Here is a 14,303-nt window from a genome sequence, read left to right on the forward strand (position 1 = left end):
GCCGCCGTTGTCTTCCCTCCTCGCGTCTGCCTTCTTCCCCCTCTTCTCCTGCCGCCGCTCTCCCCTCCTCTCGTCGCGTAGGCAGATGGATACTTCGGCGAAAGCAGCCGGTGTTGGCGGCGGTGGTCCTCCCAGCAGTGGCGCAGGAGACGCGGATCCCGACCCAGGCGGTGAGCTCTACGGGAGCTCGAACCCTAGCAAGGCGACGCGAGATGCGGAGGTGGAGTATTCGGTGGAATACGCGGCGGCTAGATCTTTCGCCGCGGCGGTGAAGGCGAATCCCAATGGAAGCCACCACATCGCCTCATCCTTCGGCAGTGTATAGTGAGATCCCCTTCCCTTATCCATTCTCCTGTGAACTTATTTGACCCGTTTCTAGGGCTAGGGTTAGTGTGTAGTGATATCCCCTTTCCCATCTCTTGCCTATTGTTGGCCCTATGATTGTTATTGCGATGATTTCTTTCTGAAATTAACTCATTATGTATAAATTAGCTGTTCTGTGTGTCTTACTTAGTTGAAATAAGCTATGGTTTATAAGCAGTAGATCTTAATGAACCATGCTAGGGTTATTGCAGTTTTTTGCTTTGTACTACATTGGTTATTTAAGCAACCCAAAGCTATGTATTGGTGTTGTCCTGCTTTTTCATAAGTGTTATAATTGAACACTTATACACCACTATGTTTCTTTATAAATTTGCAGTCTGGATGATGAGGTTTGGGAATTGAGGATGCATTTTCATGACAGAGATAATCTTGAGAGAACTATGATGTTGTCAGACATCACATTTTACAATCTAGTTGCACTGATAGAGACTGAAGGATATGGGGTGAGGGATTACATGTACTATGTGAAGGATCCTGGCCTAGGGATAGAAGGAATGCAAGAAATAGAGGATGATGACATGCTGGAGGAAATTCTAGACCACATAGTACAGCATAAGCAGAAGATTTTCAATGTGACAGTTGTTAGGGCCAGTTCCCCCAAACCTGCACATATAAATTGCAGTGCTAATGTTATTGAGCAACAGATTCCTCTGCAGGAAATTGGAGAGCCCCAACTGTATCAGGTAGATGAAGGAGTGTTGTTCAATGCACATCCTAGTTCAGTTTCAAACACAGCAGCAGTAGTACCAGTAGAAGAACCAAGACCAATACAGTTTCAAACACAACAGAGCACAAACAATTCAGAGGAGCAACTGCAAATAGAAAAAGTCATGGAGGAGAGAAGGAGAAAGGAAATTGCAATGTTTAGGAAGAATGAGAAAGAAAAAGAGAAGGCCACTCCTTTGAAAAGGAAAGCTGCAGTTATGGACAATGAAGAGGATAGTGATGATGATAATTTGTCAGAATATGGGGATATCCTTGCTAGGCTTGAGGAAATGAAAAAACAGAGGGATGATCCATTACTGCATTATGAAGGGGACACAGATGTTGAGGAGATGTGGGATACAGATGAGGAGGAGGAACTGTATGATCCATCAGGTGAAGAAGAGGATGATGATGATCAAGAGGAGGAATTGGAGGAATTGGAGGAATTGGAGGAAGTGGTGCAAGGGGAGCAACACAATGAAGAGGAGCAAGAGAGTGGTCAACATATTGAGAAGAAGAATAAGGCCAAGAGAGACAGAAAAGGGCCAACTAGCAGATCACATGGAAGTGTAGAGCAAATGTTTGAGGATGACTGGATACCATCAGATGATGAGGACAAAAATCCATTAGACCTGGGTTTGGAAGATGATGATGGTGCTGAGGCAATGGCTTATGTGTTGCCCAATGGTAGGAAGAGCAGAGCAAAGAAATTGAAGCCAAGGTTATGGTATGATGAGGACAGAGCTGACCCACAAGACCAATTTGTGAAGCATCTTTGCTTCATTGATGTGTACCAGTTCAGAATTGCACTCCAAACCCTGCACATATCACAGAACAGGAACTATGAGTACCACAGAAACTACAGTGATAGGGTTATAGCACAGTGCATAGATGAGCAATGCCCTTTTTATATAGCAGCTTCTCAGATTGCAAATGAGAAGACATTACCATTAGAAAGCTGTATTTGGTGCACACATGCCCTTCTGTGTCAGAGAGCACCAAAGTCACTGCCAAGTGGGTTGCAAAACATTGTGAGGAGGCAGTGAGGAATGACCCTAACACAACAATAACAACAATAATTAACACTGCAAAGAGCAAGTATGGAGTGGATATTTCAACCCACATGGCCTACAGGGCTAGGAAGGCAGCAAAGAATGTTGTTTTAGGAGATCAAAAGGCTCAATACACCAGGATTAGGGATTATTTACAGGTTATCCTAGACACAAATCCAGGTTCTAGATGTATTGTGACAACAAAACATATTTGGGAGCATCCTAGCAAGAACCCTAGGTTTCATGGACTGTTCATCTGCCTGAATGGATGCAAAGAAGGGTTCCGCAATGGCTGCAGACCATTCATAGGTAACTGCCTTGTATTGTTGTTTATGCCACTTGTATGTTGTTTCAAGTACTAATCATTTGTGCTAAACTTGTAGGTTTGGATGGATGCTTCATAAAGCTGAGTACTGGTCAACAAATCCTAGCTGCTACTGGAAGAGATGGGAACAACAACATTTTTCCCATTGCTTTTGGAATTGTAGACAAGGAGGACACTAATTCATGGACCTGGTTTCTATACCAGTTGAGGGAGGCAATAGGTGGGCAATCTGGCAAGTTTGGACAGTACACAATCATTTCAGATAGGCAAAAGGTAATATATTTAGCTGTAGTTACTTTCATGTAGTTGTAGTTACTTTCATGCAGTTGTAGTCACTTAGTTGTACTTGTTTCATACAGGGTCTTTTGAAAGCCATAAATAGAGTCTTCCCCAATTGTCCACAAAGGTTTTGCCTTAGGCATATCTACCAGAACTTTCAAATTGCTGGGTTCAGAGGGCCAGAATTAAAAAAATACATGGATGCATCAAGTTACTCATATACTGAACATGGTTTTCAAGTTGCAATGGATGAGTTAAAGACAGAGTGTTAAGCAGTTTGGGTGTGGCTTAGCAAAATACCCAAACACACTTGGGCTAGACATGCCATGGATGTGAACTGCAAGACAGACTTAGTTGTTAACAATCTAAGTGAGGTTTTCAATAGGTGGGTCCTAGATGTTAGGGCTAAGCCAATAAGGACCATGGTTGATGGAATTAGGACAAAGTTGATGGTCAAGTTCAATGCAAATAGAACAAAAACGGATACTGTCAAATGGGAGATTTTTCCTACATATGCAGAGAAACTAGAAGAAGCAAAGAAGTGGTCTAGGAACTGCCAATCCTTGATGGTTGGACCACATCTTTACCAAGTGACAAGTGAAGAGAAAACATATGCTGTTGACCTGCAGAAATACACTTGTGGGTGTAGGAAGTGGGATATGACAGCAGTGCCTTGCAATCATGTTGTCTCTGCCATACACAAAGCTAAGCTACAGCCAGAGGACTTTGTTCATGATTTTTTCAAAAAACCAATGTACAAGGCTGCATACAGTCCCATAATCTATCCAGTACCTGGCCCTGACATGTGGCCAAAGACAGACAGTAGGGACATTGACCTTCCAGTCTTCAAAGAACACAAAGGCAGAGCACAAACTAAGAGAAGAAAGGGCAGACATGAGAAGCCAGCTCCAAAAGACACTTCAAGGATGGCCTCAATCACTTGTTCTAATTGCAGCAAAGTTGGCCATAGGTACACCAACTGCAATGTTGCTTTGAAGCCTGCACTAGCCATGAGAAAGAACAGGCATGAGGTACAAACAATGCAAAACATTCTAAATGAATTACTTGTGTTCTCTATGCATGTAACAAAAAGATTCTAAATGAATTACTTGTGTTCTTTTTGTAGCCAAGCACCTCTTCTTATCCACCTGATGCTGCTACTGCACCAGCACCAGCAAGAAGGGCTGCATCTACTGCCACTGCACCAGCACCACCAAGAAGGGCTGCATCTACGGCCACTTCACCATCACCAGCAAGAAGAACTCCATCTTCTACCACTGCACCATCACCAGCAAGAAGAACTCCATCTTCTGCCACTGCACCATCAACAAGATCTGCTACTGCTGCAAAGGGTAAGGCTACAGCCACTAGGGCTTCAACTGCTGCAAAGGGTAAGGCTACAACCACTAGGGCTTCAGCTACTGCAAAGGAAGCAAGGGCAGCTTTCTTGCCTCCAAGACCAAACAGTGGTTCCCAGAGAGTCAGAAAGCCAACCCAGAAGATCAAGGACTACCTGACTACTTCTGGTGCAGCATGGGATTGATGTTGTGATCCAAAATATGCTTTATCATGTTGTGAGACACTGCTACTATTATGTTCTGGTATTGTAATGACCAACTTAGGTTCTGGTACTGTAATGATCAAGTGATGATCAACTTATGTAGTGCTACTCCAGTTATGATCCTTCTGTCAAACTATGGCATTCTAGTAGTGTTGTGATGATCAACTTATGTAGTGCTACTCTAGTTATGATCCTTCTGTCAAACTATGGCATTCTAGTAGTGCTGTGATGATCAACTTATGTAGTGCTACTCTAGTTACTTGATGCATCGGGGTCGATAAAAAGCCAAAAAAGCTTACTTGATGCCTCCGGGTCGACAAAAAGCCAAAAAAGCTTACTTGATGCCTCCGGGTCGATAAAAAGCCAAAAAAGCTTACTTGATGCCTTCGGGTCGATAAATAGCCAAAAAAGCCTACTTGATGCCTCCGGGTCGATAAAAAGCCAAAAAAACCTACTGGATGCCTCCGGGCCGATAAATAGCTAAAAAAGCATACTTGATGCCTCCTCATCAATAAATAGCCAAAAAACCTACTTGATGCCTTCGGGGTCGATAAAAAGCCAAAAAATCCTACTTGATGCCTCCTCATCGATAAAAAGCCAAAAAAGCCTACTTGATGCCTCCTCATCGATAAAAAGCCACAATCCACTAATTGACCCAACTTGATGCTCACAATCGTCATTTGAGCATAAACACACTTAAGATCAGATTCAACAACTGTAAAATACTTAAGATCACAATCATCAATTTGCAAGCATCTTACTAAAGATCACAATCAGCATTACTTCAAATCCATACATAATCATAGTTAAAGATTACTACATTACATAACCATAGGTCAGAAGTACTCATAGTTCATACAATTTAAACTACCATCATTACAGCAAATGCCAAACCACACACTGCAAAAGGTCAGCAAATGCCAAATGATATTGTCCATTCTTCTCTTCCACAACCACCTGCTTATCCATTTATGATTGCCTTGACCCCCTCCAGCTTCACATTGCTCTCTTCAACTGTCTTCTTCAGCTCATCAATGTGGTTCTGCAAGTTCTTCCTCTCTTCAACTGTCTTGTTCAGCTGATCAATGTGGTTCTGCAAGTTCTTCCTCTCTTCAGCTAGCTTGAGCTTCATGTTCCTAGTGACATTTGCTTGAGCAGCTGCTAAGTTCTTAACCATGTCATACTTCTCCTGAAGCTTGTTGGTTTCAAGATCTTTCCTTTCTACCTCTGCCCTCCTTTCCTGAGCATCCAAAAGTCCATTCACATCTTCAACCAACTTATCATAGTTCTCCTGCAGCTTCTTCTTCTCTTGTGTCAGGTCATGAACAGCAAATGAATGCATAAGATTTTCCTCAGTCCTGTCTTTCCTACTTTTGTCATACATAAACCATAACTTGGTTAATGCATTCTCAAGGGTGATGGGCCAAGCTGGATCAATCCATTTAACTAATCCACAGTTCCACCTTCCTGAACAAAATCAGAATTAACATAAACAAATACATTAAAATGCTTCCAAGCAACACTATTTAATTAATATCCTCAAATTCAGAGCTTGAGCTTGCTAGCTGAAAAGAGGACTACTTTAACATGTCCTCATGCTACTTAAACAATGTTGTCCTGCTATAAAGTAAACAAAATCAATCAAATGACCTAACATGTCATACTAAACAAGTTGCATCATCTGTCCTGCTCCAGTAACCCATGCATATTCTGTCTTAAATTATTAATAGCATGCTACACTAAACAAAGTGACCTAACTTAACAATGTAGCCAGACCAAGGGGAAAAGATGCTGCCAGAGTAAACAATTGTTTCTGATCCACTTTCCTAACTCAAAATATACCTTCTCAGCACAGCAAAGAAACCTCCTGCCAGTGTGGATTCCTTCGAAAGCAACACGCCTTTCTGCAGGCTTCTGATGTTCATTGCAGAGAACAAGCGACTCCGTTTCAAGTCCCTCGAAATCGGAGTCTTCAGTGGTAGCAGGGATCTGTAGTGCATAGGAATACCAGACATTTGATCCACATGTCAGCAAACAAGCTCATTCAACAAATCCCCCAAATCACAAACCCTAACCCTAAAAATCTGAACTTACCTTAATTCTGCCGTCGTCAGAACCTGAGCTGACGTACTCCACGGTGTGCTCGCTGCTATCGGACTCATCGCTCCAGGACACCATGGCGACGCGGCGGGGGCGCGGCGACGCGGCGGCGGGTGCGGCGAGCAAAGCAGAGGAGCAAGACAGAGGAGGAGTGAGCGAAAGAGCAGAGAGAGTGGGGAGTGGGGGCAGCACCGACAGGTCTTTTGACCGGTCCATCAAACAGAGGCATACGGCGCCGTCAAACGCCGTCTAACGGCTGTCGGGACGGCCGACGGTGCCACGTGCGCAAAAAACGGGCCCCGCCTGTCATAAACAAGCTTATCTGAGCCCGATCCGCCGATCAGTGCTTTCTGCAAAAAGATTACCGTAGACACGGTGTTTTTTGCAAAAAAAAAATGTATTGTAGTGGTTTTCGCAACACTTGCCTTCAAAATGGTGGTTTTCTGCAATTTACTCCGCCGAGGTCGACCCCAGCAGCTTCCGCCCGATCTCCCCGTCCTTCTCCTGCGTCCTGGCAGACGTCGACAAGCACCTGCAGCGCATGGTCCTCCTCCTCCCAGCCTTCTCCACCGCCACCGCCGCCGCTCCGCGTGCGGACGCGCTGCGTCAATGGCTTGCCGGCTTTGACGTCGGCTGGTTGCTGGACATGGACGACCGCCGAAGCCTCCCGCGGCGGGAGGTCGGGAGGAGGGTCAGGGCGTGGGCGCAGACGCTCGGCACCATGGAACGCGTTTTCCGCCACCGGCACCGGGAAGTCCGCAACCCGGTCAACGACGCAGCGGCGGCGGAGCTGGCGGCGCTGGGGCAGCTCGCGGCTGCGAGCGCCGGCGCGATGCTGAGGCTGGCCGGCTCCGTGGCCACGCTTGGGAGCTCCCCGTCGAAGCTGCTGGCGGCGCTCGACGTGCACTCCCCGGTCTCGGAGGCCTACCCCGGCCTCACCAGGATGTTCTCGTGGCCCCCCTCCCACCCCGTCCCGGCCGCGTCCGACGCCGCGCTGGCCGGCCTGGTGGACGCGTCCCGGCGCTGCGTGCGCGACCTCAGGACGTTCATACGCGCGCCCCAGTACCCGTGGCGGATGCCGCAGGGCGGCGAGGTGCACCCATGCGTCGGCTTTTGGATGGGCTACCTCCGCTGCATGCTGCGCAACCGCATGTCCCTCTACTTCGTCCTCGCCGGCGTCGACCACGACGGCAACGCCGACTCGCCGCTCGCGGCCGACGAGGGAGGCCTGGTGACAGAGCTGATCTCGTGCCTGGAGGCCGTGCTGGAGGAGCAGTCCGCCGCGCTCGCATTCCCAGGGCTGAGGCACATCTTCATGCTCAACAACACGAGCGCCATCCTGCGCCGCGCCGTGCGCTCCGACCTCAGCATGCTCCTGCCGCCCGGCTGGGTGCTCGCCCGCGAGGAGCGCATGGAGGGCTACATCAAGGCTTACCTGCAGGTTTCCTGGGGGACCGTCGTGTCGCGCCTTGACGGGAAGCCGAGAGCCCTGAACACCCTCCGGCGAAGGAACCCGCTGAGCGCATTTTACCTGGCGTTGGAGAACGCGTGCAGCATGCAGAGAGGCTGGAAGGTGCCCAGCCCGGCGCTGCGGGCCGCCCTCCGGAGTACCGTGTCGGGGAATGTCGTACCGGCATACCGTCGGTACCTCAACGACCACCCGGAGGTTGAGGTGCCGGCAGGGCGCACCGCGGAGGAGCTGGAGAATCAGTTGTCGAAGCTGTTCGAGGGATAGCAGACTGAAAGCTTTGCACTGCATGTTGTATCTCAAATTCTGAGCCAGAGACCAGCTTGTGCTGGCGCCTATCCACTTGGAGCTGGATTCAGAAACTCTCAATGTAGATGCCATAGGAACTGCCGAACTGACTCCTTCGCGTATCCTGTCCCCCGCGTCGCCCTCCCTGGCGGCGACGGGGGAACCCAGATCCGGCGGCCTACAACCTTCCCACCTCCCACCCCACCTCGCCGCTACCGGAGGAACGGCCGGCGAAGCCGGCGCCGGCTCCCGGGATGGTGGCGGCGGGGCGACTTGGCGGGATCCAGCACTCCCCCCAATCTGACCGATCCCTTTCGGTGGTGAGGGTCCGGATCTGAGGCGGCGGCCTCGCTGGTGCGGACGGCGCTTCTCCGGCGGCGGGAGTGCTCGTCGGTGAGGTAGGCCGGTTCCCCTTGGCTGCGCGGGCAGCGAGGTCCCGGTGGGTGCAGGTCATGGCGCGGGGAGGCCCCGGGCTCCCCTCGTCAGATCGGAGGCGATCCTGGTCCACTCGTGATGCATGACCTTCGGCCGGCCTGGATCTCCGGCGTACACACGCCTGCTGATGATGTGGCTGGTTCGGAGGTGGCGGCAGGGTGCTTGGCCGGGGGAAACCCTTGGCCGCCGGTGGCGGTCACGGCGTCGATGGCGTCCCGGACGCCATTCCCTCCTTGGTGGCGGCGCCGAGGCTAAACCTCCCCTGCCTCTCCCCTTCCCCTGCGCCCGGGTGAAAACCCTAGCCCCGGTGGCTAAGCGGCGGCGGCGCCACAGCGTCGTCACTTTCTTGAAGGCGCCGGCTTGGGCATGGGGATGTTGGGTGTGCATGGCGTGCTTGTCTGGTTCCTGGTGGCGGCCCGCCTGATCTACTGCGTCGCAACTCCGGGCAGTGTCTCGGGGCTGCGGTGCTTCTCTTCCGGCCGTGTCTCCGATGGGGACCTCGCCCTTCCTCACCTTGTACATGCCGTGGTGGAGCGGTACTTCATCTCACTCATTGATGGCGGCGAAGATCGGCGGCATGGCGCTGCGGAGGCTCGCCGCCCGATGCGCGGAGATGGACTCGCGCAGGAGGAGGTTGCTGTCTGGCATCATGGTGACGTCGATGGTAGAGTGGCCAGACAAGGTAGAAGCCTCAATATGATCTGAAGACGGACCTGTGGAAGATGGCGGCGACGACACACGAGTGCGTCTGACCGGATTGTGCCCCAGACCCGGTATGTGGCTCGGCTGGGGCTTCCGAATATGTTTCGGTTTCCGGCTTTTGATGTTAGGCTTAGGTGAGTGGTTTGGGTAGTGGCCCAGCTAGCACCCCTTCATCGTTTTGGATAGGAGTAGCGGCATGTGTTGCCAAGATGGTGGATTCAGGCTCATTGTTGTAATACTTTGTAAGGTCCTGAGAATAATCAATAAAGTGGCCGTATGCATCTCCCAGATGCAGAGGCCGGGAGTCATCCTCCTTTTCTAAAAAAAAAAGAAACTCTCAATGTACTACTAGAAACATTCAGTTTTGCAGCAAAGATAGATGCTTAAACACTACCAATACACAAACACCTGAATCCCCAAAACCGCTGCAACACCCATCGTATGCTGACATTTAAGATAAGAGAGAGAGAAACAGATGCAGTACCAACAAATGGCAGAAGTCTTTCTATTGACAAACACGACATATGTAAGCAAACAACTGAATACAGAGCGATCAATGGTGAAAACAGAATCTGCATGTTTGCATTGTTGACTAGAAAGTGAAAAGAAGGAGTTTACATGGCTTCCCTTCCATGCTGATGAACGACAGATCTTTGAACAACCTTGCCGTCTAAGTTTATCAACAGGGTTTCCTGACAAGTTCACAAAAAAAGGGTTACATGCAAATTCTATGTTTCAATCTGATATTAAGAAAAGAAAAAGAAAAAAGAGCAACTGTCAGCCTAATCTCACCATCTCTAGAGGGCTGACTCTATGCAAGAAGAAACCATCTAAATTCGTTTGATCTCCAGGGATGGGGTTTTGAATATATATCATTGAATTGTCATGATGGAAGTGTCCACAAGAACCACCTGTGCTTACATATGCATTCTGTATACGAAGCAGCCAAGGATAAGCAATCACTGATGTGAAGTTTTCATCGACAAAGAGAACAGAAAAATTACAGCTTCTTCCTGAAAAGAAGGAATTACCACTGTGTATTTTTCAAAAATATGCCGAAGCGGCTCGTAGATCTTTGTTGTTTTTGTTGTGCGGACCTCATTGCAATCAACTAATGGATCATATCCAACAACTATTTTCCTGGCTTAAAATAAAAATTAATGTTAGACATTACAACCTTAATACCAACATGTGTGCATGCATGTTCATATGTCACTTTTTTCATTAAGCATAGTAATTCCTTCGGCATTTTTTTCATTGATAGAGATTATTTAGTATTTTGTTATACTATGTTCAAGCTGATGCTGAGTTGCTGACCCTCTAATTCTTCTATGAATTGAACGTACACTATTACACAGTCCACTCATGCAGAATATATATGCATTGCTTTTCCAGAACATGAAGACAGGTTAGCAATGCAGCTCATACGAGCAGTTGGAACCAGTGCATAGACTAGAATCATTTCTTCCTTCAACAATGCAAAAACAATTGTTAAACAGGCATATTCGACCAGTAGTAAACATATACCAGTTATTGCTGGTCCGCGCTAGTGTTTGCTCCAGCCATGTAATTTGTTCCCTGCTAGAATTGCTCATTTTGCCATCATGCAGAAGATCCTTTAACCAAATGAGAAAATCAATCAGAAAGAATCCATAAAGGCCAGCCTATTCCACGATATCGCACAAACTCTCCATATAAAGCAATCCAAGCAGAAATTTAAATTGCAACCATATTGTGCCAAAAAAGATTGCAGAGTCCTGAACTAATCAGTGCAAGGGGGATAATAAGGAGGTAACAAAATATACTCAAGTAAAGATGAAATAATTGATGATCATTATTGATTGCAAGATGCTGACATAATCACATACTCAGTGCAAAGACAACCTGTTGTTTGTCAGATACGCTGCCTGCTACAAGAAGTTCAAAACTGTTCACCAAATAAAATATAATACCTCAAGAGGCCCTGTGTCAACACCAACAATTTCCAGAATTTGGTCGTATGGCATCTTCACTTTCTTCAAAAAATTACTAACAATCTGCCCATGTGATGTAGTGGAATACCTGAGGATGAAGCGAATTTTCATGTCATACAATGCACACAGACCAGAGAGCAAACCCTATGAGCTTTCAGATAGGAATAACTAGTATACCAGGGGATATTCAGAGCTTGGAAGTGCAGAGAACCCTGGAAGACAGAAAGAGAAATAGAGCACGAGTTAGAATTTGGTTTAGTTAGTTGGGCCAACTGAAATCTCTCCGATACCTACTACATCAGTAATGGAGAACGGTGTGCTTCACACATTTACACAGTATTCCAGTAGTATTACTTTATTAGCATGAATTAGAGTACTTACATTTTGCCAAAGTGGGTCGTCGCCAAATCGGGCAACATCCAGCACTAACTTGACTTCATAAACCTTTGCTGTGCTTTCCATCTTCATAAAAATACATATATATTCATTATTAAGAATAAAACCCACAATACATTGCTAGAATATGAATCTGATGTTGTCTTCTTCAAGACAGGGAAAGAGCAAAATTGCTAACCAATGTCACATGACACTAAACATTCCTAGGCCACACAAAGCATATGAAAATAGAACTATGTCACTTCCTTTGAGATCAAGAGCAGAGCACAATGTGCCAAGAAAGGATGGTTGGAAAATAAAATGTGCCAGGAGAGGGTCGGTAGAGAATCAGACTAATTCGTCGCTTAGCTATGTGAACAGACTACGCTGGATTAACTAATCGATGGTCATGAGTCAGGTTATTATTGGTCATGATGGGCACATGTGCCTCACTAGGGCGAGCATGTTGCATGTCCCATCATCCCAGGTAAGTCCAATGACCACCCTATAGAGATTATCATCGGATACCAGTCTTAGATCTGCAAATATGTAAGCCATCACCTGATTGGGCAGAATCAGTGGCATCGTGCAGGCAGTCACCTCCAACGAGCACAGCACACACACACAGTAAGCAAATCCACATCAAAATGGCGAAACCCCTTCTTGGCTTCTTTCTCAGTGAGCCCCTTTTAGTTAACAACTAGTAACAAGGATGAATAAAGTTTTCCAAATGCTATGAATTTCACAGAGATGCTTGGCCATATTAACTGATGAAGATTTTATTCGGTTACAGTTACCAAATACTAGCAATTTTCTATAACAGCTTCAGCATTGCATTTTGCATAACAGCATCACGAACACGAAGCAATCTACCATCGTGGTCGGTTACAATTTCTTCGGTGGCACACTCGGCGCAGTAACTACAGTTCGCAGCACCACGCTGAAAACGAACGGAGACACGCTACGAACAGGATGCGGTTGGACGGGACAGAGCGCGCGCGCCAAGCAATTCCCCCGGCAGAGGCGAATCAGAGCGCCCAAATGATAACAAATCGGAGGGCGAACGCGGAGAGGATGCGGGGGACGAGAAATCGAACGCGGAGATTGTACAGAGGTACACGCACGCACCTGCCTCAGGAGCCGCGCCTGGTCAGTGGGCGGGCGCGCGCCGCCCGCGACGCTGAGGAAGTTGACGCCGCCGCCGCCGCCGACGCCCAGCGCGCCCCCGCCCCGCGGCCGGAGCTGCGGCTCGCCGAGGCTGAAGGCCGCGTAGAGCGCGAGGCAGAGCGCGGCCTGGACGGCCACCGTGCGGCGCCACGGCGGAGGCCGCTGCCCCTGCAGCTCGGCGGCTGATTCCACTTCCATGGCTCGTCGCGGCCTCGTCAATGCCGCTTGTCTCGTCGCAGCGGTGGGCGGAGACTGCCGTTAAGATCGCGCACCCACACGTCCTTTTGTTCTGATGAGAAAAAAGGATTAAAAATATCAGTTCCTGTTTTCTCTTCTCAGCTAAGATGTGATCGTTCTCTTCTTTCTCTGCATCTCGGATGGGGACGAAGAGGTTTGCAAATTATCGCGGTGGTGATCCATGATAAAAATATCTTTTCGGGGTCACCTCGCGGTCCCACCAGATACGTAGTACAGGTGAACAGCTGTCGAGACATGTTTGCTGGCTGATCGAGGTTGATTTGACGAGCTCCTTTCCTTGTCTTCACGCCATCGCTTCCCGTTCTCGGTTTGGCGAAGCTCCAAGTTTGATTCCATTTGAACGAGGTGGGGTTTTCCTTGCAGCAATTTTTTTATTTTGATTTTTTGAGCAACCTTGGGCAGTATATAGAAAGAAAATGGCCCCCATACCGGTGGCGGAGACAGGGGGGCCAGCGGGGCCTGGCCTCCCCTAACATCTCATATTTGCTGCTAATTATCTAATGAACAATGCACAATTAATGAGTATTTTGTTGGCCCTTCCCAACCTGTTCTAATAGCCCTCGCCCCCCCCCCCCCCCCCCCCCCTCCCCCCGCGATAATTTTTCCTGGCTCCGCCACTACCCCATACAACAAAACCCACCAACCTACCAAGCGAGCCGACAAATCTGTCACCCAAGGCACCAGAGTTGACAATGTAACACTCCACTGAGAGCTGTCACTCCGACCAGCCCCGAGGCCCGACCAGACGACTCTACCGCCCACACGACCAAATCCAGCACCCCGCAATACTCTCTAAAACCACCGCTCCAACTTCCCCGCCGGCCTCAAGGCCACGCTCCATACAAGCCGACGACACCACCCACGCGACCGAATAAGACACTCCACAACACTAAGGAATAGATTATGATACTCTTTTTTGACCGAAGTTAGAATTTCTTTGAAGCAGAAAGCAACAACAGAAAGTTAAGACGTATATTTCACTAATTTATTTACACAAACAAACATCAACAATCTCTTATTTGAAACTACGGAATATTGAGACACGTGCTTTTAAAACGGCGTGTTCTACAAAGAACACAAACGTGAATTTGCTCAAACTAGATGCCCGGTAGTACTCCCTCCATCCCAATATATAAGACCATTTTTTACACTATCATAATGTCAAAAATTATCTTACATTTTGGGACCAAGGGAGTAGAGTACTTCCTAAACTTACTCCCAAAACTAATAG

At 48.0% G+C, this 14,303-nt stretch overlaps 3 protein-coding genes across 4 annotated transcripts; 1 reads left to right on the plus strand and 2 right to left on the minus strand.

The window, feature by feature from the left end:
- Positions 1-5,149: 5,149 nt before the first annotated feature.
- On the minus strand, positions 5,150-7,333 carry LOC123160287 (uncharacterized). Of its 2 annotated transcripts, XM_044578090.1 has the most exons (3): positions 6,401-7,333; positions 6,149-6,295; positions 5,150-5,773 (listed from the first exon to the last, which is right to left on the minus strand). In XM_044578090.1, exons 1-3 carry the CDS (start codon positions 6,620-6,622, stop codon positions 5,753-5,755), a joined length of 390 nt encoding a protein of 129 aa, XP_044434025.1. In that variant the 5' UTR covers positions 6,623-7,333; the 3' UTR covers positions 5,150-5,752. The 2 variants fall into 2 exon arrangements, with proteins under 2 accessions (XP_044434025.1, XP_044434023.1); XM_044578088.1 differs by having other exon boundaries at positions 5,150-6,295.
- LOC123157638 (exocyst complex component EXO70B2) lies at positions 6,849-8,141 on the plus strand (the record flags this gene model as incomplete). The annotated part of the gene is made up of 1 exon (XM_044575896.1): positions 6,849-8,141. A coding segment is annotated over one exon (1,293 nt), but the record flags the coding sequence as incomplete, so codon positions are not given.
- A 1,649-nt stretch (positions 8,142-9,790) lies between these two features.
- LOC123160286 (uncharacterized) lies at positions 9,791-13,204 on the minus strand. Its single transcript, XM_044578087.1, has 8 exons — positions 12,776-13,204; positions 11,654-11,734; positions 11,450-11,484; positions 11,252-11,360; positions 10,827-10,915; positions 10,331-10,439; positions 10,092-10,229; positions 9,791-9,991 (listed from the first exon to the last, which is right to left on the minus strand). Exons 1-8 carry the CDS (start codon positions 13,010-13,012, stop codon positions 9,914-9,916), a joined length of 876 nt encoding a protein of 291 aa, XP_044434022.1. The 5' UTR covers positions 13,013-13,204; the 3' UTR covers positions 9,791-9,913.
- Positions 13,205-14,303: the final 1,099 nt, after the last annotated feature.

Source organism: Triticum aestivum, chromosome 7B, assembly GCF_018294505.1.
Source record: "Triticum aestivum cultivar Chinese Spring chromosome 7B, IWGSC CS RefSeq v2.1, whole genome shotgun sequence".
Classification (NCBI taxonomy): domain Eukaryota; kingdom Viridiplantae; phylum Streptophyta; class Magnoliopsida; order Poales; family Poaceae; genus Triticum; species Triticum aestivum.

What these genes read in the sequence shown, in the direction of transcription:
- LOC123160286 (XM_044578087.1), bottom strand. Translation starts at nt 13,012, where the DNA reads ATGGAAGTGGAATCAGCCGCCGAGCTGCAGGGGCAGCGGCCTCCGCCG. An exon ending in GCGCGGACCAGCAATAACTG is followed by an intron (nt 10,440 to 10,826) that starts GTATATGTTTAC and finishes ATTTTAAGCCAG; the next exon opens with GAAAATAGTTGTTGGATATG. An exon ending in TTTTTGAAAAATACACAGTG is followed by an intron (nt 10,230 to 10,330) that starts GTAATTCCTTCT and finishes CTTCGTATACAG; the next exon opens with AATGCATATGTAAGCACAGG.
- LOC123160287 (XM_044578088.1), bottom strand. Translation starts at nt 6,622, where the DNA reads ATGGACCGGTCAAAAGACCTGTCGGTGCTGCCCCCACTCCCCACTCTC. An exon ending in CTGACGACGGCAGAATTAAG is followed by an intron (nt 6,296 to 6,400) that starts GTAAGTTCAGAT and finishes TATGCACTACAG; the next exon opens with ATCCCTGCTACCACTGAAGA.